Here is a 24206-nt window from a genome sequence, read left to right as displayed (position 1 = left end):
CTTTTAACCAGATGACAACCTGAAGGTATTTGAACATTTGATTTGGAAGCAAAGCCCCGTGTGTCAATAAAAAAAGAGAACACTGTTAAAAAAGAATATACAGTTCTCTCATTCATAAGTTTAAATGTTAACAAACCCATTAGCAAAGCTGCAAAATCAGCCAGCCTGAATTTGAAGAGGAAGGGGCTAGGTAGCTGTTTGCTCAGACTGGGTGGAGGAAAAGGAGGGAAGCTGCCCTTCAAGTTAGCACACAAAGAATTCTCCTGGAAACACAGGGATATTTCCATGACATACAAAACTAGATCTTTCTCTACAGCCATATATCAGGAAGGTGCTTGGAAAAAGATAAGCAGGAGTCTATAGCTACAATTGTCACTAACATGTTTTGAACAGAGAAGAGGGTAAGAAGCTGATACATCACAAGCAAGTAGGTACTATGAAGCAAGCAGTGATGTACTTACTCTTCATTGGTGTTGTTGCTGTTGTTGACATTAAATCTGGCCAGGGACCAGTGACTGTAGCAAGTTAAACAGAGCACAGTAAAGGAACAATATGAAAGCCTTGGACATTTTGTGCACAGGTTTACCAACATGATAGGAACAGCAGTTCAGTCTACACACATTCTGAAAAGATTAAGAGGGTCAACTTTGACCGCCGCTGTAAGCCCCTTTGCATAACTATTCAGGGCACCAATTGCCCTTGATCACGTGCAGAACATACACGTTTGTGACCATGTCAGATGTGTGAAGCACTTTAGCCTACTCTCATGCGTATTAATGCTTGACAGCATGAATCTCGCTATTTATAGCAGCGTTCCCATTTGGCTGCTCTTATATGTGTTTCTCAAGCCTTTCAAGTCTTCTTCACAGAAGCAGTGCCAAGAATCCTGGACAGATAGCAGAAATGCCTACTGTTGCTGCAAAATTAACTCTCCATAATGTCACAACAATTCGGAGCTGCTGTCACATGGTAACAGCAGTGTAATCTGAGATGGGGAGACTGGGTATCTCAGAATTTGGTTATCTAAAGAAATAACATTGTTGGCACAAGACCAGTTTTCTCCACTCTAATGGCTTTGAATCAGAACACTAATGGGCTCCTGATGCAGAAATCAGAAAATCTCTTGGCTGTTGACTTGAGTGACTAGAAGATAGTAGCATGACTAATCAGACAAAATATATTAGACATGCAAAGAAATACACGGTTTCCAAGCTTGAATTATTGAGAAGCAGTTTCAGTAAAGATGGAACTGTATCGATCTGCTGCAAATCTGTGTGATGTTCACTATAATATGAATTACCAGCTGCAAATTCAAACTAAAATCCTTACCCATCTCAGACTGTGCCACAAACAAGGTGAGCCTGAGCTTCAAAGTAATGAGCCTGCCAAAAAGTTAAGTTCCATCACAGTGTTTTAACAAACCGCAACATTTTTTTTAGCTAGCTGGGTGGGGTAATTTAGGCCAATAAGGCCTGGTCTACACTACAGAATTAAGTCGATGCAAGGTAGCTTACGTTGACCAGTGTAAGTTTCTACACTAAAATTTCACTCCTGCTGATGTAACTGCCCCACTACATTGACTTAATAACTCCACCCCCTCAAGAGGCATAGTCAATGTTGATGTAGTTAGGTCAATACAGCGTCAGTGTAGATCAGTGATTCTCAACCAGGGTACACGTACCCTGGGGGTATGCAGAGGTCTTCCAAGGGATACAACAACTCATCTAGCTATTTGCCTAATTTTACAACAGGCTACATAAAAAGCACAAGCAAAGTCAGTAGAAACTAAAATTTCATACAGACAATGACTTGTTTATACTGCTCTACCAACTATACACTGAAATGTAAGTACAATATTTATATTCCAATTGATTTATTTTATAATAATATGATAAAAATGAGAAAGTAAGCAATTTTTCAGTAATAGTGTGCTGTAACACTTCTGTATTGTTATGTCTGATTTTGTCAGCAGGTAGTTTTTAAGTGAGGTGAAACTTGTGGGTGTGCAAGACAACTTAGACTCCTGAAAGGGGTACAGTAGTCTGGAAAGGTTGTAGACGCTGTATTGCTTACATCGACTGTTACTGGCTTTCAGCAGCCATTCCACAATGACCCACACTGACAGTACGATCGGTGCAAGTGCTCCTGGTGAGGACACACACCGCCGACAGAAGGAGTAAAGTGTAGATGCACACAAATGATGTAATTACTGCAGTGACTGTATGCTGACTTAAGTTAGGTTGACTTAGTGCATGTCTACACCACAAAATTAAGTCATGTATTATGTTCATTTGCAAAGTAGAAAGCTTGGAAACACAAGAAGGGCTCGCTTGAAGGCATTCGTTCATTTATTTAAAAAAAGATTTTAGATTAGACTAAACCTGCTTGTGGCACTGATAAGCGAACATCTTCTAACGACTCAACTCAGCTAAAAAAAAATTCTGATTTCTGGACCAGAAGCCTATCAGTGATTTGATAGGGTATATTTGAGTGGGTATGATTAAGTGTTACTGCATTTTACACAAATACTTGTAGTGGAGTTTCCAAGCACTAGAGCAAGGGTGGGCAAACTATGGTCTGCGGGCCGGATCCAGCTCGTCAGGGCTTTGGATCCGGACGGCGGGACTGCCACCCCCGTGGCGCCGTGGGCCCCGCACCACTCCTGGAAGTGGCCAGCACCACGTCCCTGGAGCCCCTGTGGGGGTCAGGGCAGAGGGCTCCGCACAGGGAACTGCGGCCAATGGGAGCTTCGGGGGAGGCACCCCCAAGCGAGGGCAGCAGGTGGAGCCCTTTGCTCTCCCTCCCCCAGGGGCCGCGGGGACGTGGTGCCAGCCACTTCCGGAAGCAGCACGGCGTGGGGCCAGGGCAGCCAGGGAGCTGGCCGTAGCCCCGCTGCACACTGCTGCCACCCCGGAGCCGCTCAAGGTAAGCGGCACAGGCCAGAGCCTGCACCCCAAACCCCTCCTGCATCCTGCACCCCAACCCCCGGCCCTGAGACCCCTCGTGCACCCCACAACCCTTGTGCACCTCAACCCCCTACCCTGAGCCCCCTCCCGCACTCCACACTCCCTCCTGCACCCCAACCCGTTGCCCTGAGCCCCTTCCCACACACCGCGCTCCCTCCCTCCTGCACCCCAACCCCATGCTCCTACCTGCAATTTCCCCACCTAGATGTGGCCCTCAGGCCAAAAGTTTGCCCACCCCTGCACTAGAGGCTAACATCCAGATTCTAAATGTCTTTGCACTGGGAACTGCTTTCATCCCCAGTATAGGGCAGCAGAGTGAGAGCAGGTAAGCTGACCATATGTCAACGTGCTCTTTTGGGAAGTATTTTCCTTCCAAGTAGTTCAGAATAAAGTCCAGGTGTAAGGGACTGTTATATCATAAGCAATGTAAGCTAAAAACGTCACTACTGAAACCCTCGCCAACATGCTTTTGAGGAAGAAAACATTTTAAGGAAATAGTGTTCATCATCATCATTCATGTGAGGCTCACACCATTGGTTTGTTCAGTGCTTGAATAGGATTGTGTGGTATAGGTGTTTACACTATAACCTGCTTCTCACTGCAGAGTGGGAAAAAGTGAGGAAACTGGGGCATACCAGTAGTTCAGGGGACAAAGCATTTATTTTCTCCATTCAGGAACTGGGTTTGTTACTCTTACCGATGAACAAATACAGAAATAGCTTTTCTAAGCTAGGGTTGCACATTTGCTAGCAAGCACAATGACTGCCAACAAAAGCAGCCGGAATGCATTAGTTGTAGCAGAAGTATCAACATCATCTGCATGTTGCATCCCATATTATATCAGCTGCTGGGAAAATGTATTATTTACCTAAGTGCTTCTGCAAGCTACCTGCAACTGAGAGCTTGTGCCTCCATCTGTGAGGCCAAAGACCACAGAGCTACAATTTCAAACTGAATCATGCCCTCCTCCACTGCTTATCTAGGGAGACCTGCCAAAGCAATGGTTACCTTCAGCTAATTATGTATAAAAACCCTAGCATGACAATCCCTAGAGAAATTAAAGTTATTAAGCAGCTCTATCTTATTTCTGTTCCATTGCTGGCTAAGCTCTACTCTATTGAAACTCATGTAATTGGATATGCTGATTTCCGGAGAATTAGGGAAGCCTCAGCTTGGACTATACTCACTGTCGCTTTCTCCAGTTTTCTTGGAAGTTGGAGGACTTAAATTACTTTCAGGGAAGTTTCTGGAGAGTATTAGCTACCCTACTCATTTCCTGTCCTCAAATAAAACCAAGCATGCTCACATCCCATTCACAGAAAGAACATGATTACTCCAAGACCACTCTTCTCCCACTAAAGGACAATCAGATCAACATACCTTTTCACTTTGTCTGGCTGCTCATAGTTGCTCAAATTGGAGTGAGTGTTACTTTCCCTACTGGACACCTCTTTGAGCTCTGGCCCTCGGATACGCTCAAGGAAAGAATCTGGCCTTTGGTCTTCATGATGCAAATGTCGGGTCACCCATGATCTCAGAGATAAGACGAAACGGGATAACCTGCAAGGAAGAGACACACAGTGCTGTCTGAAGAGACAAGAATCCCAGCTGGCTCAAGGCTTCCTGCAGGGCTAGAGCCACACCCAGTAGCAGCTAGAACTTCTCCATCAATGGGCTTGAGTGGAGAGTATCCCAGATGGGGTTTTCACAGCCTCTGGATCCCTGTCACATCACTGGAGTCTGACATTTTGCTGTATAATACTAGGCATCTGCAACAACTTCCACATCATGGGCTCTCCATCCTCTGACATGGTAAAGGAACCAGGAAGATATCTTATTCACCAGGCCTCAGTGTCCCCCACCAGCACCACAAAGGGGCAGGAGCCCGATAGACCTCCCTAGCTGTATGATCAGCAGGCAGCTTGCCAAGGGGGGAGGGACTGGAAATCATCTAGAGCTCTGGAAGCTTCTGACATTAGGAGTAATGTAAAGAGGTGAGAGATCCTGTGCTGAGGAAAGGGGGAGATGTTGAATCCTTGCGTGATGACTTACCCAAAGGATGCCATGTGAAGTAAGGAAGAGGGTGATTGGATGGTGAAGGAGGATGGGTTGTGAAGAGATTGCTGGAAAGTGGTGGAGGCCGGAGACTCAGATTAAGGGGACACTTTCCCTTTAACCATATTTTAGTGGGTTGAGAATGTGGATGAATTTTATCAGTAACTGTGCAACCTTATTTTGTAAATCTCATCGTGACACTGGCAAACCAGGTACCAGCTCTTGCCAAGACTGCAGGTATTAGCTAAGAACTGAGAAACTCACAGCTGGAGACCAGAGAGTTCACGTGTGTGCTGGATTTGCTCAAAATAGGTATTAGTCTTATAAGAATGTGTTGTGTTTAGACTCTAGGAAATGCTTGTAAGTTGCTGTGTGTATGAATCTCACTTGTAATGTCTGTATTCCATGCTGTCAGAAACCATGTACGTTTTGCTTTTTAACTTTGAAAATGTTTGCTCTGAATTTGTGAACCCAGGCACAGAATCCTCCCTTCCCTCTCCTCACCCCTCCAGGAGGACCATCAAAATTTAAATGGTCCATTACAAGACAAAAGCTTTGTTAATTGCCTCATACACCCATGGGGAAGCACACACAGAAGACCTCATCCCATCGCTCTGAATGCTGGAAGAGGGAAATAAAGACAGTTGATGTGAAGATTTTTCATCTCCTTGCTGTTTGCTCTCTCACAGGGCCAGGGAAACCAAACTGAAGCCAGAGATCCCCAAGGATCCTGTGTTCCTTCTAATTTTTTACGTCCATGTGCGGAATGAATTTTGTTATGTGCACCAATATGGAGGTGATGTGTCACACATCACCTTCATATGGGTGCACATAACAGAATTTATGTGGTGTGGGTGGGCGAGGGTTTCGGAGTGTGAGAGGGGGCTCAGGGCTGTGGCAGAAGCTTGAGGTGTGGGGAGGGTGAGGGCTCTGGCTGGGGGTGCGGGCTCTGGGGTGGGGCTGGGGATGAGGGGTTTGGGGTACAGGCTGCCCCAGGGCTGCAGTGAAGAGAGAGGACTCCCCCCAGCCCTCTCTCACCACAACAGCTTGGGGCTGGGGAAAAGGTGCCTCTCCCTGGCCACGGCAGCTCCAGCGGGCCTGAGCCAGGCCGAGGGAGGGGCTCCTTTCCCCCAGCTGCGGCAAGTCCAGGACAGGTCTGTGCTGGAGAGGGGCACCTCTCCCCGCCAGTGCAGGTCAGTACTGAACCCGGCAGGGAGGGGCACCTCTCCCCGCTATGGCAGGTCCATGGTGGGGGAGAGGTGCCTCTCCCCACTGCAGTTCTGAGCCCCTGCATGGGGCTTAATAGGCAGCTGCGTGACCATGCAGCCGCGCAGCTTAGAGGAAATGTAGATTATTTTCTTGGTCCACCCTAAAAAACGTTTTGAATTGACAGATCTCTCTCCAGCTCTGTCATTCTTAGAATTTAGATGGTAACTCATTTGTGTGTTTGCTTGCTTTAACCTGTAAATAACTCTTTTTCCCCCCTCTAGTTAATAACCCTTTACATAGTTTATTACAGGATTGGCTACGGGCCTTATCTTAGGTGTAAGATCGAGGGAATCCACTGATCTGAGATAAGTGACTGGTCTCTTGAAATTGGAAGCAACCTGAATGTGGTGTGATTTTTTTAGTGTAAGTGACCATTTATCGCTAAGCCCAGTTTGTCTGAGTGACAATAGGCTGGAGAATATAAGGGGACTGTCTGTGACTCTGTGTTAAGATTGTTACACTGATCACTGAGTTCACATTTGTTATTGGCTTGGTAAAATCTATTTATAGAACATACCATCGGTTTGGGGTGTCTGCCCTGTTTTTCCCAGTCTGCCCTGAGGTAGGCACCCCTAATCGTGAACCACTCCAGACAGTGTGACATCATCTAACTATCTTCCTATTTCACTTCCTACTGTTTGTAGTTTTGGCCTGTTGTGTCATGTCAATTATTAGATTGTAAACACTTCAGGGCAGACAATAAATCTATATGTATGTTCTCTAAGGTGTCTAACATACTGTGTACATTATGAATAACTTATTATGATAACTGGACTAGCCCCTAATATGAAAGCCACTAATTGCCTGTTGCATGTAACCTAGCATTTCCTCATCCTAAAATCCTAATGGAGCACTAGAACAACATAAACAAACACTCATGATACCTGAATAAGTTTTATCACTGCTGCATAGTTTCTCTTTATGTTCTTCCCACCCCAAGTTACATGTTCTTAAAGGACAATAATTGTTCTTTGTAAAAGTGGCAAAGTGAGTATTTTGCTTCTAAAATGTATCCAAATGACAATATTTGAGGCTGAAATCCCCAGCAGTGATAACAGTTTATCAATGTAATAATCCACAGAGGAGACTATTTTCCTCTAATGGCAGCCCAGTCGGACAGGTGCTGTGCACTTCCATGCTTCCTAGACCTGCCCTGAGCAAACAACGTGCTGAAATGCTGAACAGAGAAGAACTTCTTTGATAGGCCCAGCAATATTCAAGGAAAGTTCTTTAGACTTCTCCAGATAAGCTTGCATTACATCTGTCCAGAATCTACAAGGTGGATAACACAGTGATGAAAACACTTGTACTTTAGCAATTTAAATGCTACTGTACAGTACATATGCCACTTGACTGCAAATTCTCAAGGGCCTAAGACAATAGCTACTCTGAAACCTAGCTTCTGACAGACTTTCCTCAGAATATCTTACCTTTGAGTTGCAAAGGATAAAAAAGGAAGGAACACAGAAATCAGACGAGAGTTTTTCACATTCCTGTTTCTTTATTAGTTTCCACATTGGGTCAGTATCATACATATAATCTAAAGCCTACATTAATTACGGGACAGAATGTAATTCTAAGACTACAAAACAAAAACCTCACCAAGGCCACAGAATAAATGATACAGCCTTCACCTCATTGACAAAATATGAAATTAAGGTCCAGTATCCTTGTGCCTGTCTGGTAGGCTACAGTTTGTGGTTTGCACAGATAATGAATCATTTTCATTTGGTTGGTCTTAACTACACTAGAAAGCAGAACATTTTAAAGAGGCATAGTCAACTCTTTTAGGCACCAGTTTTACAAACCTAAGGTCAGTCAAAAAGTTCCTAATATATATTTTAATTCCACTGAAAACCATTCACCAACAGAATTTGCACCCCATACATTGCAGCACTGTGTTATTGCATGAGAACCTGAAAGTAGAAGTAACTAGAAGCAAAAAGGGAACTGAGTAGTTTATTTTCCATTGTCCATGATGAAAGAAATGGAGAATAATAAACTACATTTGTAAAATGACTTCAGTTTTAATAATCATTGTTTCTTTTAAACATGTGACATTTAACTTGAAAGTGTCCCTCACATAATTAATGACTGGTTTCAGAGTAGCAGCCGTGTTAGTCTGTATTCACAAAAAGAAAAGGAGTACTTGTGGCACCTTAGAGACTAACAAATTTATTTGAGCATAAGCTTTCGTGAGCTACAGTGAAGTGAAGTGAGCTGTAGCTCACGAAAGCTTATGCTCAAATAAATTTGTTAGTCTCTAAGGTGCCACAAGTACTCCTTTTCTTTTTATAATTAATGACTATATCAGAAGACAAACGGAGCTCTGAATTCAGTTGAAATTCTTTAGGTCAGGCACAGAGGCCCCTATTCAGGAATGCACTTAAATCCAGGCTCCACTTCAGACATGTGCTTAATTTCCAATGCACTAAATAGGACTTAAGCACATTCCTAAATATAAGCACGTGCTTAAGTGCTGTCCTGGAGAGAGGTGCTTTCCTAAATCTGGACCAAAGTCAGCACCTCCAACCTTTGTTGACTGAGGCTCCAAGTGCATCACAGACATAATTTAATCCTAAAAATACCCAGCAATCCCTGTACTCTCAAAGTCTACTGTCTGCTTTCTCGTCAGAGCCATCCATCATCAAGACTGGGAGGGAACAGTTATTACACTGTTATTACATAAGATTATATCCAGTTAACAGTCTGAAAAGAAACTTCTTATTTGTCCCTTCCCTTACTGTTTGACTTTACTACTTATTTTTCCTCCATATTCAATTTATTTTCAGTGTTGATTAAACCTTTTTCCTATTTGAATTAGGATGTGCTTTTCCGTCTGAGCCCACTCGCCAACTCCAGCACACTAAAAAACTGAGCTATAAGTACAAAATTAAAGTCAAAGCATCTTTTGTTCCATTTTATGTTCATTATAGGCTTTTCATGTTTTCAGATGGATTGAACTCATTTTCTAGTAAATCTATGACCACCATCCCTGTCCTCCCACATTCAACAATCTTTTGCAGACATGAGATCCTTTACTATTCGAAGTTAAGCTAGTTAGCCAGTTACCTAGCCATTGCTCCAGTGCCTGTGAATGAGCTCCTGCGGGATTCAGACAGGCCTCTTGTCTCCATGGAAATCTCTCTCTGCAATTCTGAAGAAGTGTCCTCACACAGTGAATGGGTCCTGCAAAATCAGTTTTAAAAAAAGAAGGCTTTTATTCAGCCTACAATTAATTTGCCACTCATTCAATTCTTCCTCTCACGTAATAAGGGGGAGAGGGGAGCAATACTCGTCTCTCCATCACAAAGGCTACTGCAGCCAGGTACAAACTGAACCCATGACAAGCCTAGTTTACTAATTTTCTGTCGCAGTCTTGCACCCACTGAAGTCAATGGAAGTTCTGCTATTGATGAAAGCAGACAGAAAAGTGGACTTTTTATTGATAAATACACAGTTCAAAGATAATACAGAAGTTACTTCAACAGAATAGGGTTCAGTGTTGCCAATTACATGAGCTCAAAATTTATGAGTCAGCCCATCACCCCAAAAAATCATGAGATTGGCTTTAAGATTATGAGATTCTAAAAATAGTGGTGAAACCCTGTTCTTATTGAAGACAATGGAAGTTTTAAAATTGATTTCAATCGGCCAGAATTGCATCTCATCCAATAAGTTCTGGGTTCTTTTTCATTACCTCCTGGTTCCTTAGGATTCACATTTTCAAACTCTTCTCTGCAACCAAGAGGGCTAGAAACTCTTTTTTTTTTAATGAAAGCTGAGATTCTCACATTATCACATGACTCTAGAATCTGGGGCTTTATGGAAAACACCAAATATCATGTGACTTGCAATAACATTGCAAGAGTTGGCAACACCCCAACAGAGGAAATTAGTTAACTAAATTGGGTGTATTTTCAGTGGAGAAAATGACTCGCACCAGCAGTCACGCTTACAACTAATATAGCATCTCTTCATCACCCAGTCTGAAAAGAACTCTTTTACCAAATTGTTCCAAAAACTATTGGGATTCTCCCCATGCTGACTGTTTTCTTCTTATTCTCTTCCTGATACAAAGAGATAACATACATTCTGCTTGATGTTGGAAAGGCTGTATAAATCTGACTCAGACCTCCTGTTATTGGTTTAGTATTTTATATATACACAGCGATCTTAGGTACCATTAGTACTATAATGTTATTATAAGTACTGTTCACATTTTTTTCTTATGAGTCTTACAAATAATTTTAAGGAGAGAGTGGAATGGGAGTTCTTATAGCAATAACTCTAAGATTCAGAAATGCAGAGTGAGAAAAGAATGTCTTCTAGAGAAACAGATCCTACAGATGTCCAAGAAAGCCAGACCTGTATATACTGAGGGTAGAAGGACAAATGATTCCAGACAGAAGATTTCTCGTTCCAAAATCAAAGGGCATATTGTTCATCTTTTACAACCACCACAGCTTTTTGTTCCTGAAAAGTAGGACTAAGGGTATGTCTACACTGGAGCTGGAAGGTATAATTTCCAGCTCAGATAAACAAACCCTCGCTAGCTCCGATCAAGCTAGCATACTAAAAATAGAAATGTAGCCACAGCAGCACGAACAGTGTGGGTCGCTAGCTGCCGTGATTATCATCCCATCAGAGACCCTAGGTGACTAACTTGTCCTATCACTTGTGCCACTGTGGCTACACTTCCATTTTTAGCTTGCTAACTTGATCAGAGCTAATGTGGGTACGTCAACTCGAAGTAGAACTTACATCTTCCAGCTCTAGTGTAGACATACCTCAGAATGGCATATCTCCTCAGTGATGGGCATGTGATCTCAGAAGGAACATATGTTTGGAAAGTCTGGGTTAGGGATTGGGCCATTAATATTGGATGCACATCCATAGGGCCTAATTCTGATCTCATTACACAGAGAATCCCTTTTCTGTGACTATACAACCTTTCAGCAGCCAGGAGGTAGAAGTGGCTGCTCCGAGAGAGAGGAAAAGGGTAGCTGGGGAGAGCAAGAAAAAGGCTACTGAACTGTTGCTAGGAAAAGAGCCTGCACTGGACACAGGTCAATCTTTGTGGGACAGGCAACCATGGGTGGAAAGAAGGTGGTGAAAGAGCCAGAGGATACTCTTGGGAGAGAAGGGACGCATCCACAGGTGAAGAGATATAGGACAGAGAGGAGAGCAGGCAGCCACAGGGAGGAGAAAGAGGAGGTAGCAATTAGGAAAACAGAACAAATAAGGGAAGCTTCATGTGGGGAAGAGGAAAAGTGGGGAAGTTGAGAAAGGAACTGGGATGGAGCAGGGAACAGAAAAACAGGAAATCATGAGGAGCAGAAGGAGAACATCAACCAAAGGTTCAGGAAGGAAGATAGTATGGGTGAGAGAACAAGGGTAGGGGGAGGAGCATGGCAGCAAAAAAAAAAAAAAAAAAAAAAAAGAAGCAGAGAGACAGAAAAGATCATTAGGACTCGGGTAAAAGTAGGGAGAGCCATGGAAAATATGGGGACAAAGAACATTTTTCAAAGGGGCAATTTTTCCAATAAGGTGGTGTGGGGAGAAGGGTTTAGTGACTGCTGAAAGGTTAAGTGCATTCTGTTGAACTTCATATTGTTTTCCTGTGCCCTTTTTCTTTCGCCCTTCTAAGAAGGAAATAGCCTAAAATTCACAAGGATGTATACACAAGAATAGCCACCCAACAGCTGGGTGCCTGATAAACCTCAGCCTGTGACATATTTGAGTATTTGCCTTTGGCTAAATCTATACCATCTTGGTAACTATGACCATAGCCAACAGCAGTGATGACCAACTATCCCACAAAGATAGTTGGTCTACCAGAACCCAGTTGTATGAATACACCCTAGCTGCTGGCAAGCAGATGAAACAGTATAACCAAGCAAGTCAACAACAGTGTGTGAAGCCCTTTCCCATGGTGGGAGAAAAGGGCAAAGAAAAGTTTTGCAAATATTGGTTTTACCTGAGAAAGATATCCGATTGTAGAATGAAAGGGAGATGTGGAAATGTAACTGAATGAAAGAGCACAGAGAGAGTTGTTTCCTAACCACAGTCAAACCAAGAGTAGAGAAAGGTCAGTAGGTTGTAAGGCCTTGTCTATACACAAACTTGTAATGGTGAAGTTAAATTGGAAGGAATTAATGTAAGCTACATCAATATAGTAGGGCCCTACCACATTCATGGTCCACTTTGGTAAATTTCACGGTCATAGCATTTTAAAAATCTTAAATTTCACAGTTTCAGATATTTAAATCTTAAATTTCACGATGTTGTCACAAATGAATAATATGTATTTAAAAATATAAACATGCAAAGCCCTTAAGTCAGTGTTTCTCAAACTGGAGTTCCTGACCCAAAAGGGGGTTGCAAGGCTATTGTGGGGGGTTGTGGTATTGCCCCCCTTATTTCTGCGCTGCCTTGACTGCTGATCCTGAGAATCCTCCTGAGACAGCGCTGTTGGAACCACTCCAGCTGCTTGAGATGTCGTCTGTAGGTTACTCAGGTCTCACACCCATGGAGAAGGGTGGGAATGACAACTGCCCTGTAAATCAAAATCTTCGTACCTGTTTGCAGATTTCTATCATTGAAGACTCCTTTGAACAGTCTTCCAAAGGACATGCTGGCACAGGGGATCCTGTATTCGACTTCTGTGTCAATTTTAGCTGTTTGGAAGAAGTGGCTGCCAAGGTAAAGAAAATGGTCCACATTTTGCAGGGGTTCTCCACTGATGGTGATTTCTAGAATACAAAGAGTAGTTTGTGCAGGTGAGGGCTGGCAGGATACCTTGGTTTTCCCGATGTTGAGAAAGAGACCCAGGCTGTGATAGGCATCTGCAAAAAGATTTAGGGTGCTTTGCAGGTCGGCCTCTGTATGTGCAAGAATGACGCAGTCATCTGCATAGTGAAGGTCAGTGATGCCAGTTCTTGTGATCTTACATTTTGTTTGGAGATGTCAAAGATTGAGGAGTTGGCCATCCATACGATACTCAGTCCCGATTCTGTCAGGAAGGCAGTCGCGAATGAGAATCAGGATCACGGCAAGGTAAATGGAGAAAAGTGCTGGAGCAATGACACAGTCCTGCTTGACACCAGTGCAACTGATGAATGGTTCTGTCTCTGCACTGTTACACAAAATGGTGGCAGTCATTCCATCATGGAGTAGTCTGATGATGGAAATGAATTTCTCTAGACAGCCAAACCCACCCAGAACCCTCCATAGGGCATCACGATTGATAGAGTCAAAGGCCTTGGTTAAGTTGATGAATGCCATGAACAGTTCCTGGTGTTGCTCTCTGCACTTCTCCTGAATCTGTCGTGCCACAAAGATCATGTCGGTTGTGCCTCGGGATGGCCTGAAGCCACACTGTGATTCAGGGAGAAGTTCCTCGTCAAGGGGGAGGAGGCAGTTTAGTAGGATCCAGGCAAGAATCTTCCCTGCGATGGAGAGGAGGGCAATACTTCTGTAGTTCCCGCACAAAGATTTGTTCCCTTTCTTGAATATTGTAACAATGTTGATGTTCTTAACGTCAGGTGGAATTTCTTCACAGGTCCAGATTTTGTCAAGGAGTTGGCAAAGTTTGTGCTGGAGCATTGTTCCACCAGTTTTAAAAACCTCAGCTGGGATGCCGTCTGGGCCTGGTACCTTATGATTTTTTGTCTGAGTGACGGCATGCCGGACTTCCTCAGAAGTTGAGGGATCAGCAAAGTGTTCCATTGCTGAGCGCTGTGGAATAAACTCGATGGTGTCTTCAGAGACCTTGGATTTGCAGTTTAGTACGCTCTCAAAGTGCTCCTTCCAGCATTGTTTAATGACTGCATTATCCTTGAGGAGGCTGAGAGCATAAGGGGGTTGGGCCTTTGGAGCTTAGCCCATATATAGCTTTTGTTGCTTGAAAGAAGCTTCTCATGTCATCCTGGTCTACAAAACCCTGGATCTCAGAGGCCTTCTCTTGCCACCACTATTTCAGTAATAGTGTGCTGTGACACTTTTGTATTTTTATGTCTGATTTTGTAAGCAAGCAGTTTTTAAGTGAGGTGAAACTTGGGGGTATGCAAGACAAATCAGACTCCTGAAAGGGATACAGTAGTCTGGAAAGGTTGAGAGCCACTGAACTAAAGCAATTTATTTAAATGAGGACAAACCTGTGTAAGTTTTGGTACAGACGTACCCTTAATGTACCTGGAAACTTAATATAAGGAATCCCAGAAGAAAAGTTGGCAATTATACAAGAATCAAAGTGAACAATGATTAAAATATGTTGTCCTTGTCCCCTGACGGTAGGACAAGAAGTAATTGACTTAATCTGCAGCAAAAGAGATATTAGGGAAAAAGTTCTAACTACATATCAGGGTAGTTAAGCTCTGGAACAGGCTTCTAAGGGAGACTGTGGAATCCCCATCACGGGAGGTTTTTAAGAACAAGTCAGACAAACACCTGTTGGTTTAGGTATACTTAGTCCTGCCTCAGTGCAGAGGGTTGGACTAGATAATCTTTCGTGGTTCCTCCCAGCCCTGCGTTTCTATGATTTCTATAAAAACTCTCTCAACAACCTGGGTTTTGGTGCCAGCACAGTTATATCTTAATTAGGGCTGTCAATTAATGGCTGTTAACTCACGCAATTAACACAAAAAAAATCAACCGCTATTAAAAAAATTAATCACGATTAATCGCAGTTCTAATCACACTGTTAAACAATAGAATACCAATTGAAATTTATTAAATATTTTTGGATTTTTTTTCATTTTCAAATATATTGATTTCAATTACAACACAGGATACAAAGCGTACAATCCTTACTTTATATTATTTTTATTACAAATATTTGCACTGTAAAAATGTTAAACAAAAGAAATGGTATTTTTCAATTCACCTCAGACAAGTACTGTAGTACAATCTCTTTATCATGAAAGTGCAAGAAGTAGGACTGAGTGGACTAATAGGCTCTAAAGTTTTCCATTGTTTTATTTTAGAATGCAGGGGGGAGGATGTACATAATTTTACATTTGTACGTTCAATTTTCATGATAAAGAGATTGCACTACACTACCTGTATTAGGTGAATTGAAAAATACTATCTCTCTTTTTTTTTTTAACAGTGCAAATATTTGTAATCAAAATAAATATAAAGTGAGCACTGTACACTTTGTATTCCGTCTTGTAATTGAAATCAATATATTTGAAAATGTAGAAAACAACCAAAATATTTAAATAAATGGTATTCTATTATTAACAGCGTGACTAATCACACGATTAATCGTGATTCATTTTTTTAATCACTTGACAGCCCTAATCTTAATATTTGCTGGTGTTAGATAAGGAGTTAAGTAAGCAGCAGACAAAGTCCCACTCTGTAAGACCCATCGCTGGATGGGTCACTACAAAAACTAATTTCCCCCTGCTGATACTCACACCTTCTTGTTAACTGTGTGAAATGGGCCACCTTGATTACATTGGCCTCATTAGCACTACAAAAGTGATTTCCATCCCTTTTTGTCAACTGTTGAGAATAGCCCACTTCCACCTTAATTGAATTGGCTTGTTAGCACTGACCCCCCACTTGGTAAGGCAACTCTCATCTTTTCATATGCTGTGTATTTATACCTCTCTACTGTATTTTCCACTCCATGCATCTGATGAAGCAGGTTTTAGCCCACGAAAGCTCATGCCCAAATACATGTGTTAGTCTCTAAGGTGCCACAAGGACTCCTCATTGTTTTTGCTGATACAAACCAACACGGCTATGACTCTGAAATCTGTAAGACAGATCTATTGTGCGAGGCCTTCTGGTCCATGGTTGCCTCTTCAGTACACTGTAGCCCACTCAGAAACTGGAAATCTGCAGTCTATTGTCCCCCTCCCCCCACGTGCTTGAAATGGCTTAAACATGTATAATATAATCACACTTTGCACTTCAGTAGAGCCCTTGAGACTCTGCAGATTCAGCTGGGGAGCATGCAACTACCCATCCAGTTGCTAGTGTTAGCTACAGGGAACATATTAACCAGCTCTTCATCAGCTGCATGAGCTTTGTATTTAAGTCTGGGTGTTGATTTTGATCTATAAAGCTAAATAGTTTTAGTCCCGCTATTTGAATGATCAACTTTCAACCTAGTTGAGATCAGATGGAACGCTCAAGCTAACAGTCACCAGATTTAATCACCTAGAATCCAACCCAGTGCTCACTTAAATCAGTGGAAAGACTTCCATTGACTCAGGAGACATTGAGTTACACCCCCCTCCACCCCCCCACTCTCCCCATGATCAGGTATTCTTAGTGTAGGATCCTTGACTCCAGAATTTACCTCCACAGCTGCTCCATCAGAGCCAGAATCTGCTTAATTTCAGGAAAAGGAACAAGGCCCAGCTCCTTCCTCAGGCTTTGGCTAAGGGACTGGTGTTGGGTGGGTAAATTGCTGTGTCACTGTATTTTGGGAGGTCTTGTGTTTTGTTCTTGGTGCCTGACTTTTGTTCTAAAAAGGTCATTAACCATATTAATGGTTGTACACATGCTGTCAAGGTTCCTCCCCCACTCTGAACTCTAGGGTACAGATATGGGGACCTGCATGAAAAACCTCCTAAGCTTATCTTTACCAGCTTAGGTCAAAACTTCCCCAAGGTACAAAATATTCCACCCTTTGTCCTTGGATTGGCCACTACCACCACCAAACAGATACTGGTTACTGGGGAAGAGCTGTTTGGAAACGTCTTTCCCCCCAAAATACTTCCCAAAACCTTGCACCCCACTTTCTGGACAAGGTTTGGTAAAAAGCCTCACCAATTTGCCTAGATGACTACAGACCCAGACCCTTGGATCTTAAGAACAAAGAACAATGAACAAACCTCCCAACACTTGCACCCCCCCTTTCCTAGGAAATGTTGGATAAAAAGCCTCACCAATTTGCACAGGTGACCGCAGACCCAAACCCTTGGATCTGAGAACAATGAAAAAGCATTCAGTTTTCTTACAAGAAGACTTTTAATAGAAATAGAAGTAAATAGAAATAAAGAAATTCCCCCTGTAAAATCAGGATGGTAGATACCTTACAGGGTAATTAGATTTAAAACATAGAGAACCCCTTTAGCCAAAACCTTAAGTTACAAAAAAGATACACAGACAGAAATAGTTATTCTATTAAGCACAGTTCTTTTCTCAGCCATTTAAAGAAATCATAATCTAACACGTACCTAGCTAGATTACTTACTAAAAGTTCTAAGACTCCATTCCTGGTCTATCCCTGGCAAAGACAGAATATAGACAGACCCACAGACCCTTCGTTTCTCTCCCTCCTCCCAGCTTTTGAAAGTATCTTGTCTCCTCATTGGTCATTTTGGTCAGGTGCCAGCGAGGTTACCTTTAGCTTCTCAACCCTTTACAGGTGAGAGGAGCTTTTCCCTGGCCAGGAGGGATTTTAAAGGGGTTTACCCTTCCCTTTATGAGCTTATTTTATCAATAAATATATGCTCCGTAGGCATGTATGATGTGGATTTGTAGCTTAGGAAAAATAAAACCCTTGTGAGAAGGCTGTACTGAACTGATGACATTCCACACTCACAGAAATGGGTTCTCTACATTTGCAACTGGATTAAAAAAAAAAACCTTAAGAATCTATCAGATATCTTTGTTTCTGAAAGTGTCATTCCAACATCGGCGAAGTAATTGCAAAGAAATTAAACCTGACTCCACTCATTTATAAAAGTTCAAAATCAAGAGTAAACCTAAAATGAACTCCATTGCCTATAAAAACACAAAGATGTATATAAATTAGTATTTTCCTGATTTTCTCTCCCATGCCCTATGCATGCTGCTAGTCCTCTTAGGGCCAGATCCTGCAACTGGCTTTATCCAGGCACAAAGGTCAGCTTACAGGAGCCAGTCGCAGGTTCAGTGTTCTAGTTGCAAACTCTTCAATGTTTTATACAGTGCCAGGCACAATCCTCATAAGGGCCTCCAGTTGCCACTGTAATATTAAAATAATAATTATTATTGTTATTGTTGAGCCAGTGAGTTACACTGGTGTAAAAATCAATATGAGAGAAGACTATGGAGCCACTGAACAAAAGACAATAGGTTAAAAAACAAAAACTTTTATTAGCTCATTTGTGCCTTTTAGGCCCAAACCACGTTAGACACGGTAAACACCCATACTTGCACAGTGGGAACTACGGCACTGTGCCTCAGGGTATGTCTACACTAGGGAGACTATGTGTTGGCATAACTATGCTGGCATAGCCCCTTAGAGTAGAAGCACTTACAGAAGGGGTTTTTCTGTCAGTGTAGGAACACCACTGCCCTGAACAAATTTAGCCGTGTTGATGGATGCCCTCTTCCATCAGCATAGACCAGGCGCCTCTCTGAGAGAATCAATGGTAAATCAACTGCTGCTCCACCCTTCAGGGGGGTGAAGTCTGCAAGCCCACCTGCAGTTGTCCATATCTAGCTCTAACCTCCTCCCATCCCTTCTGGGTATCTGGCAGAGCTAGTCTGGACAATGCTTACCCTGGTCCATGCATAGGAGGTGCAGGTGTGGAGGCTTCATCTTGCCCTCTTAATGCATCCATGGAAGGCCTACCCTAATCTGGCCCTAAATCTGCTTTTGCAAATATTTGGCCTTTGAGCAAAATGAAACAAAATCATTTTCACCTGCAAAAGACAGTTTGATTTAATGGAAACACTTCACGGATCTGACCCAACTTTTAATGTCCCCTTTTGAGCGACTGATGCCATTTAGACATCCAGCTACTCGATTGTGCCTCCATATCAACTAGTGTGATATCCCTGTTATGTCCGCCGCACCCACACATTACGGGAGGCGGGATTTTAAAAATCAGAGCTAGCGTTTTTTGGTACAGTGGACTCGGTTGGTAGCACACTTTCGCTCTCAATCACACCCGTGAGTTACAGAGAAAAAGCTTCCAATGTATGTTGTGTGGGGCAGAGACTACCTCTCTTGCCAGTATTGACAATTCTCACTACATTTGATGTTTAACTTAAAGCCCTAGCTCTTGGAGACCTGTTATTACATGAGAATCTCAGTTTTCAATTTCTTAAAAAGAATTCTTTTAGTCCTCTTAATCCTCCATCTCTCCAGTATGCTGCAGGGATTCTAACTCCCCTCCTATCTCCTCAAACTGGAGAACGAGAGACATAAGGGAACCGGAGATGTGGATTTCCACTTATCTATGATAATGACTCACCGTTTATAACAAAAGCCTTAATGTGGGTTTGGGGATAAGAACCACCTTTTGAGATTTGTGAAAGACAACATATGAAACAATGCATCACAACACATGAACTCCTGAAGTTCTCCATACACCTACTCTCTTTGCCACAATTCCAAACTTCCTGAAATTTTTTTACAAACACGTAGGTTATAAGCTATATTTCCTGTTTTCATTTCAATCACATTCGTAACATTTTTGCAAACAATTGCATGAGCTTCATAGAGTGCTTCAGTAGTAACAAAAAATTCACAAGTTTGTCTCGCTGCTTAGAATTACATTCTTACTCACAGGCTGACTAAGCCAAACTACGTTGTCTCTTGATAAATATATCTCAATGATTGTATATCGTTTCAGACTGCTACTTGATGTTCCAAGGGCATTTTATATTTTCTAGCAATCATCTTACAACATTTCTCTCTTTGTCTTACATACACACAAGAATATCTACTCCAATTACCTTTAATAGGTCATCTCTTTTAAAGGGAGATTACATCTTTTTCACTCATCTGTAAATTCTTGTAATTAGTATTGGCCACAGCAAACAGAATGTTTGAAACAAATGCTTTTCCAGGATTACCCTCATGCTGAGAGAGTGTAATTCATGTGGTATACATGTATATTTAAGCCCCATTAGCTGTCATAATTAAGTCTTTACCTCAGATATTGTCACTGAATGCAGTGACTCAGGTATACATTTAAACCTTTAGAAAAATGCACTCACAGCTGCATCAGTAATTTTGTTCTGCAAACTGTCAATCACTGCTATCCTTTAGTAAAAGGACATAGAGGAAAGAAGGAAAGACTGATCCTTGCTTTCAGACACATTTTCTCTCTTTTCCAGTGGTGTCACTGTGCACTGATGCAGATCTTAGCACGGGTTTGCAGTCATGGTGGCTGCAGATCTCCCCAAACAGGCCCTTCTGAAGGGAATAAAGGCAACTCCACTTTCATTATGCAGCTATGAGCAGCCATATATAGCCCAGTGCAGGAAGAAGATGCCCACTCTATACAGAAGGAAAAGTCAGTGGACCCAAAAGGGGGAAGTGGGTGTTTCCAGGCTCCCTTCTGGTTACTCAACATCCCACACCCATTATTCACACAACCAAATCCAGTCAAGCTAACATGTTTCTCCAGTCCTAGAGCACAGATAAAAACAACCCATAGTGGTTGCCCCTAAAAAGAGGTAAGCTTGACTGAGATGGTGTGCATCAGCTGTTGGATCATATTAAAGAAGTTCTGTATTAAAATCACAAATGAGTTTGATTCCCCAGAGTTTAAATTCCAGGGTATTACTAATTAAGAGGTCTCTTGGGTTTTGGTACTGTTTCTCTCCCTCTATGTGTGAAACTTGCAAGCTGCTAACTGTGTTAGTACATTCTAAGACAGAGTCTGTTGTCAAAGCAATTCACAGAGAGAGAGACTCAAAGCAATACTCTAACAACAGAAACAGCACCCAGAGACTCCCCGCCCTTTTGTTGTATTAACAATTGTGATTAAAATAGAGATAGAGGATGTATGTGGATGGATGCTTGGTGTGGATAATAACTGAATGATCAGGGAGGTGCCAGCCTAAGAATCCAGTGTCCATCGGCTGAAGAAGGCGTCAAGTGGAAATAACCAGAGGACCCCCCGGAGGGCAGACTGGAATCCACCCAACAGCCTCAAGAATGGGAGAACCAAAGAACAAGATAACATCTTGGAGCCGTCAGGAATGTGCTATCTGCTGATTGATTCAGCAACAGCATGATGAAGCAATTCCCATAGACTGGCATAGGAAGAAATTCCTATAAAAATAGACTCTAAAAAGTGAGAACTTTGGGGGTCTGATTCTGCAAACCAACTTCCAGGAGCATCAGATGAGCATCTGACAAGGCCCTGCTCCCTCCTCATGTCCAGGCCACCTGGCCAGTGGCTTGGCATGAGCAACTCTAAGGCTGGTAACTATGATAACAACCTTGCAGAACCTGTGTGTGTTTGTATGAATGAATGTGTGACTAAATATGAGATTGAATGGAATGTTATAACTATAACTAACTGCTTACTATGATTCTTTCTGTATTCACAATAAATGTGGTATTTTGCCTTTTTCCCTTTAATAAGATCCTGCTGGTTTTTATTTTATTGGTACAACACAGCGAGAACAAACCAAGCCATATTTTCGCTGCTGTAAATGCACTGCAGAACATTCAGAGTAAATCCTACTCTTCCTCCCCTCCCTACAGGCATGGGGCTCATCTAAACTGGAAAATGAGTGGTGTTTTATAATACATTAACTCATTTGTTTATACATTATATACACCACACATTCTCCGAGTCTACCCATGCCACAGAGAGCCCCGAGTGCAAAGGTAGCTGGTACAATTACACTGTACAAGAGAAAGATATGAGGAGCCTGCAAAGCAACTCACCACTCCTATGAACCCACAGTCCTGTAAGGGGCTCCTTTTGCCCCAGACTGCAGGGAGGATTGAGAGATGACCTATAATTAGAGCCAGTGGATTTGCAACTATGCAGATTCAACAGCCTTTCCCCCTGTGGAAGCAGTAGCATGGCATAGGGAGAGGATCCCTTCTTCTCTAACCCCTCCAGCTCATCCCAGTACAGAGCCCAAAAATGTGAGGAGTATTCTGTGAATGAGATTTGGTTTTCCTTGAGCACTTATACTTCCCACTGAAGTCAATAGTGTTGTTACCCAAGGAATGCAGGATTTAGCTCCAGAAGCAGAAATGACAGTAGCTTTCCAACTGTTGTGCCTTGTGCTCATCACAGCTACTAACAGTTGAAACTCAGTTAACTGCACTGGGTCAAAGACTGTGTGGGCAAGCACTCCCGTAATGCATAGCACTACAGGTGTGCCTCAATATTTACAGTAATTTCTGTCCTCTTGACTGTGAGGAAAGGAACATATTACCTGCTAAAGCCATTTTCAATTCTTTCAATTTCTTCATCAATGGTCCTAACAGACAGCCTGTGCATAGCAGGGTAGGAGTGCTGGGTGTTGATTTTAGCCATTTTGCTTACATATCAGCATCCAAATGACAGCTAAAATACAAAAACAACATACTGTAAAGATTGCAATAGAGATAAAAATGTGTAAATATTTAAAAAGTGATTTATTAAAAAACAACCACCCTCTATTAGTAGTTTGTAAAATGGCCAGTGATATTTATAAATGTAATGTGGTAACTTGGTACATTTAAACTAGACAGGGCAAAACATTAGTGAATGTCAACAAAGAATAATTCTGCATTGGCAGAGAAAAGGACTAGATGATTGAATAGACCTTTCCAGCCTCTAGCTTCCACAAATACTCACTGACATACATATTTTATATAATAAAATTACATTCAAAAAATCTTGTTAAAGAAACATTTAGGTTGCAAAATCAAGCAAAAAAGTCAGGTAATGTCTGAATTAAGGTTACTTGTGCAATCTGAATTTGGCCCCTTTGTTCATTATGACACAGTCTTTAATTACATGCTCACGTATCATTTTTTCCACAAGACTCCCATCTCATTCAGTGCACAGGATGGACAGAGCTCACTGATGGGTAGCTAGTCAATAGGTCTTTTTTATCCTCATCATTCAACATGTGGCACTATGCATTATTTACTCTTCACAATCCAAACCCAGCACTGAATGAAAAATTATTCATTTCCTCATGGGCCTTTCCATGGTGCTCTCACTGTAGTGTCTTAGACCCCAATCCTCAAAGGCAGTGAGGCACCTAATTCCCATTGAAAATCAATGGGAGTTAGGTACCTAAATTCCTTTGGGGATGGAGGCACACACTTGGGTGGTGGGTTTCATAGATATTTGCTAGACAGCAAAGGAATGTTGAGACTCAGGACTCCTGTGTTCAATTCCAGATTCTGAATGGGAGTATACCATAAGGTTACAGACTTTTCTGCACCCCCTCCCCTCCCCAACCTTTCTGTATGCCTTTCGGCTCCTATACCTTGGTCCCTCCCCAGCTCCTGCCCCTGTTTCCTGCTTCTATTTCCTCAACACATGTCCCAGTCTCCTGCCCACCTCCACCTCCACACACAGAGACACAGTCCCATCCAACCTCATTCCAGGCTCCTGCCCCTGTCCCCAGTGCCTAGTACAATTTCACTCCTTCTGTTCCAGATCCTGGCTCCTGCTCCCCTCTTTCCAGTGAGCTCCTGACTCTGTCCCGCAACCTTCCCTCTCCTCCCCTGCCCCATTCACCATCTCTCTGCATTCTGGTCAGATTGCTTCCTCCTTCTCCACCACACTCTCTGGAAGCACAGGAGGAACAGTCTCCCTGCTCTCAGTACCAGTGCCTGGTGCCAAAATAGCCTTTGGCAGCCAGGAAGAGCAATTGCAGGGAAAGGTGTACTCAGCTTCTGTAGCCTTCAGAAGAAAAATTCTCTGTCACTCTGTGGATATAGCACATGCACAGTCCGGTTGGTTTGTAGGGGTGGTGAGGAGATGGAGCATGCTCAGTGCGGACAGAATCTTTGGAGAATTTAGCAGCCAAACTCTCACATCTGTACTGAGCATGGGCAACTGAGATTTTTTGGAGGCCCTATAATTTGGCCAAATTATAACAGCAACGGCAAGAGGCATATCCCTGACACAGATTGCCCCACTGCCCAATTTCAAGCCCTTGCTCCAAAGCATGGAGGCTCTATAGTTTCTCAGTTAAACTTGT

General features: G+C 42.6%; 1 protein-coding gene across 2 annotated transcripts in view; it reads right to left on the bottom strand.

Moving 5' to 3' along the window:
• The window catches only part of CNGA3 (cyclic nucleotide gated channel subunit alpha 3), a 38369-nt gene extending 15829 nt beyond the window's left edge, over positions 1-22540 (bottom strand). Inside the window, exons 1-4 of one of the 2 annotated variants that reach the window (XM_077807117.1) lie at positions 22440-22540; positions 9363-9479; positions 4347-4526; positions 462-515 (exon numbers count right to left, since the gene is read on the bottom strand). In XM_077807117.1, the coding sequence (XP_077663243.1) occupies positions 462-515; positions 4347-4526; positions 9363-9479; positions 22440-22540 (452 nt within the window). The remainder of the gene's footprint in view (positions 1-461; positions 516-4346; positions 4527-9362; positions 9480-22439) is intronic. The other variant, XM_077807118.1, reaches the window with a different exon arrangement.
• Between the last annotated feature and the right edge of the window lie 1666 nt (positions 22541-24206).

The sequence above is a fragment of the Eretmochelys imbricata genome, chromosome 1 (assembly GCF_965152235.1).
Source record: "Eretmochelys imbricata isolate rEreImb1 chromosome 1, rEreImb1.hap1, whole genome shotgun sequence".
Lineage (NCBI taxonomy): Eukaryota > Metazoa > Chordata > Testudines > Cheloniidae > Eretmochelys > Eretmochelys imbricata.
This window is presented reverse-complemented; position numbering and strand designations above follow the sequence as displayed.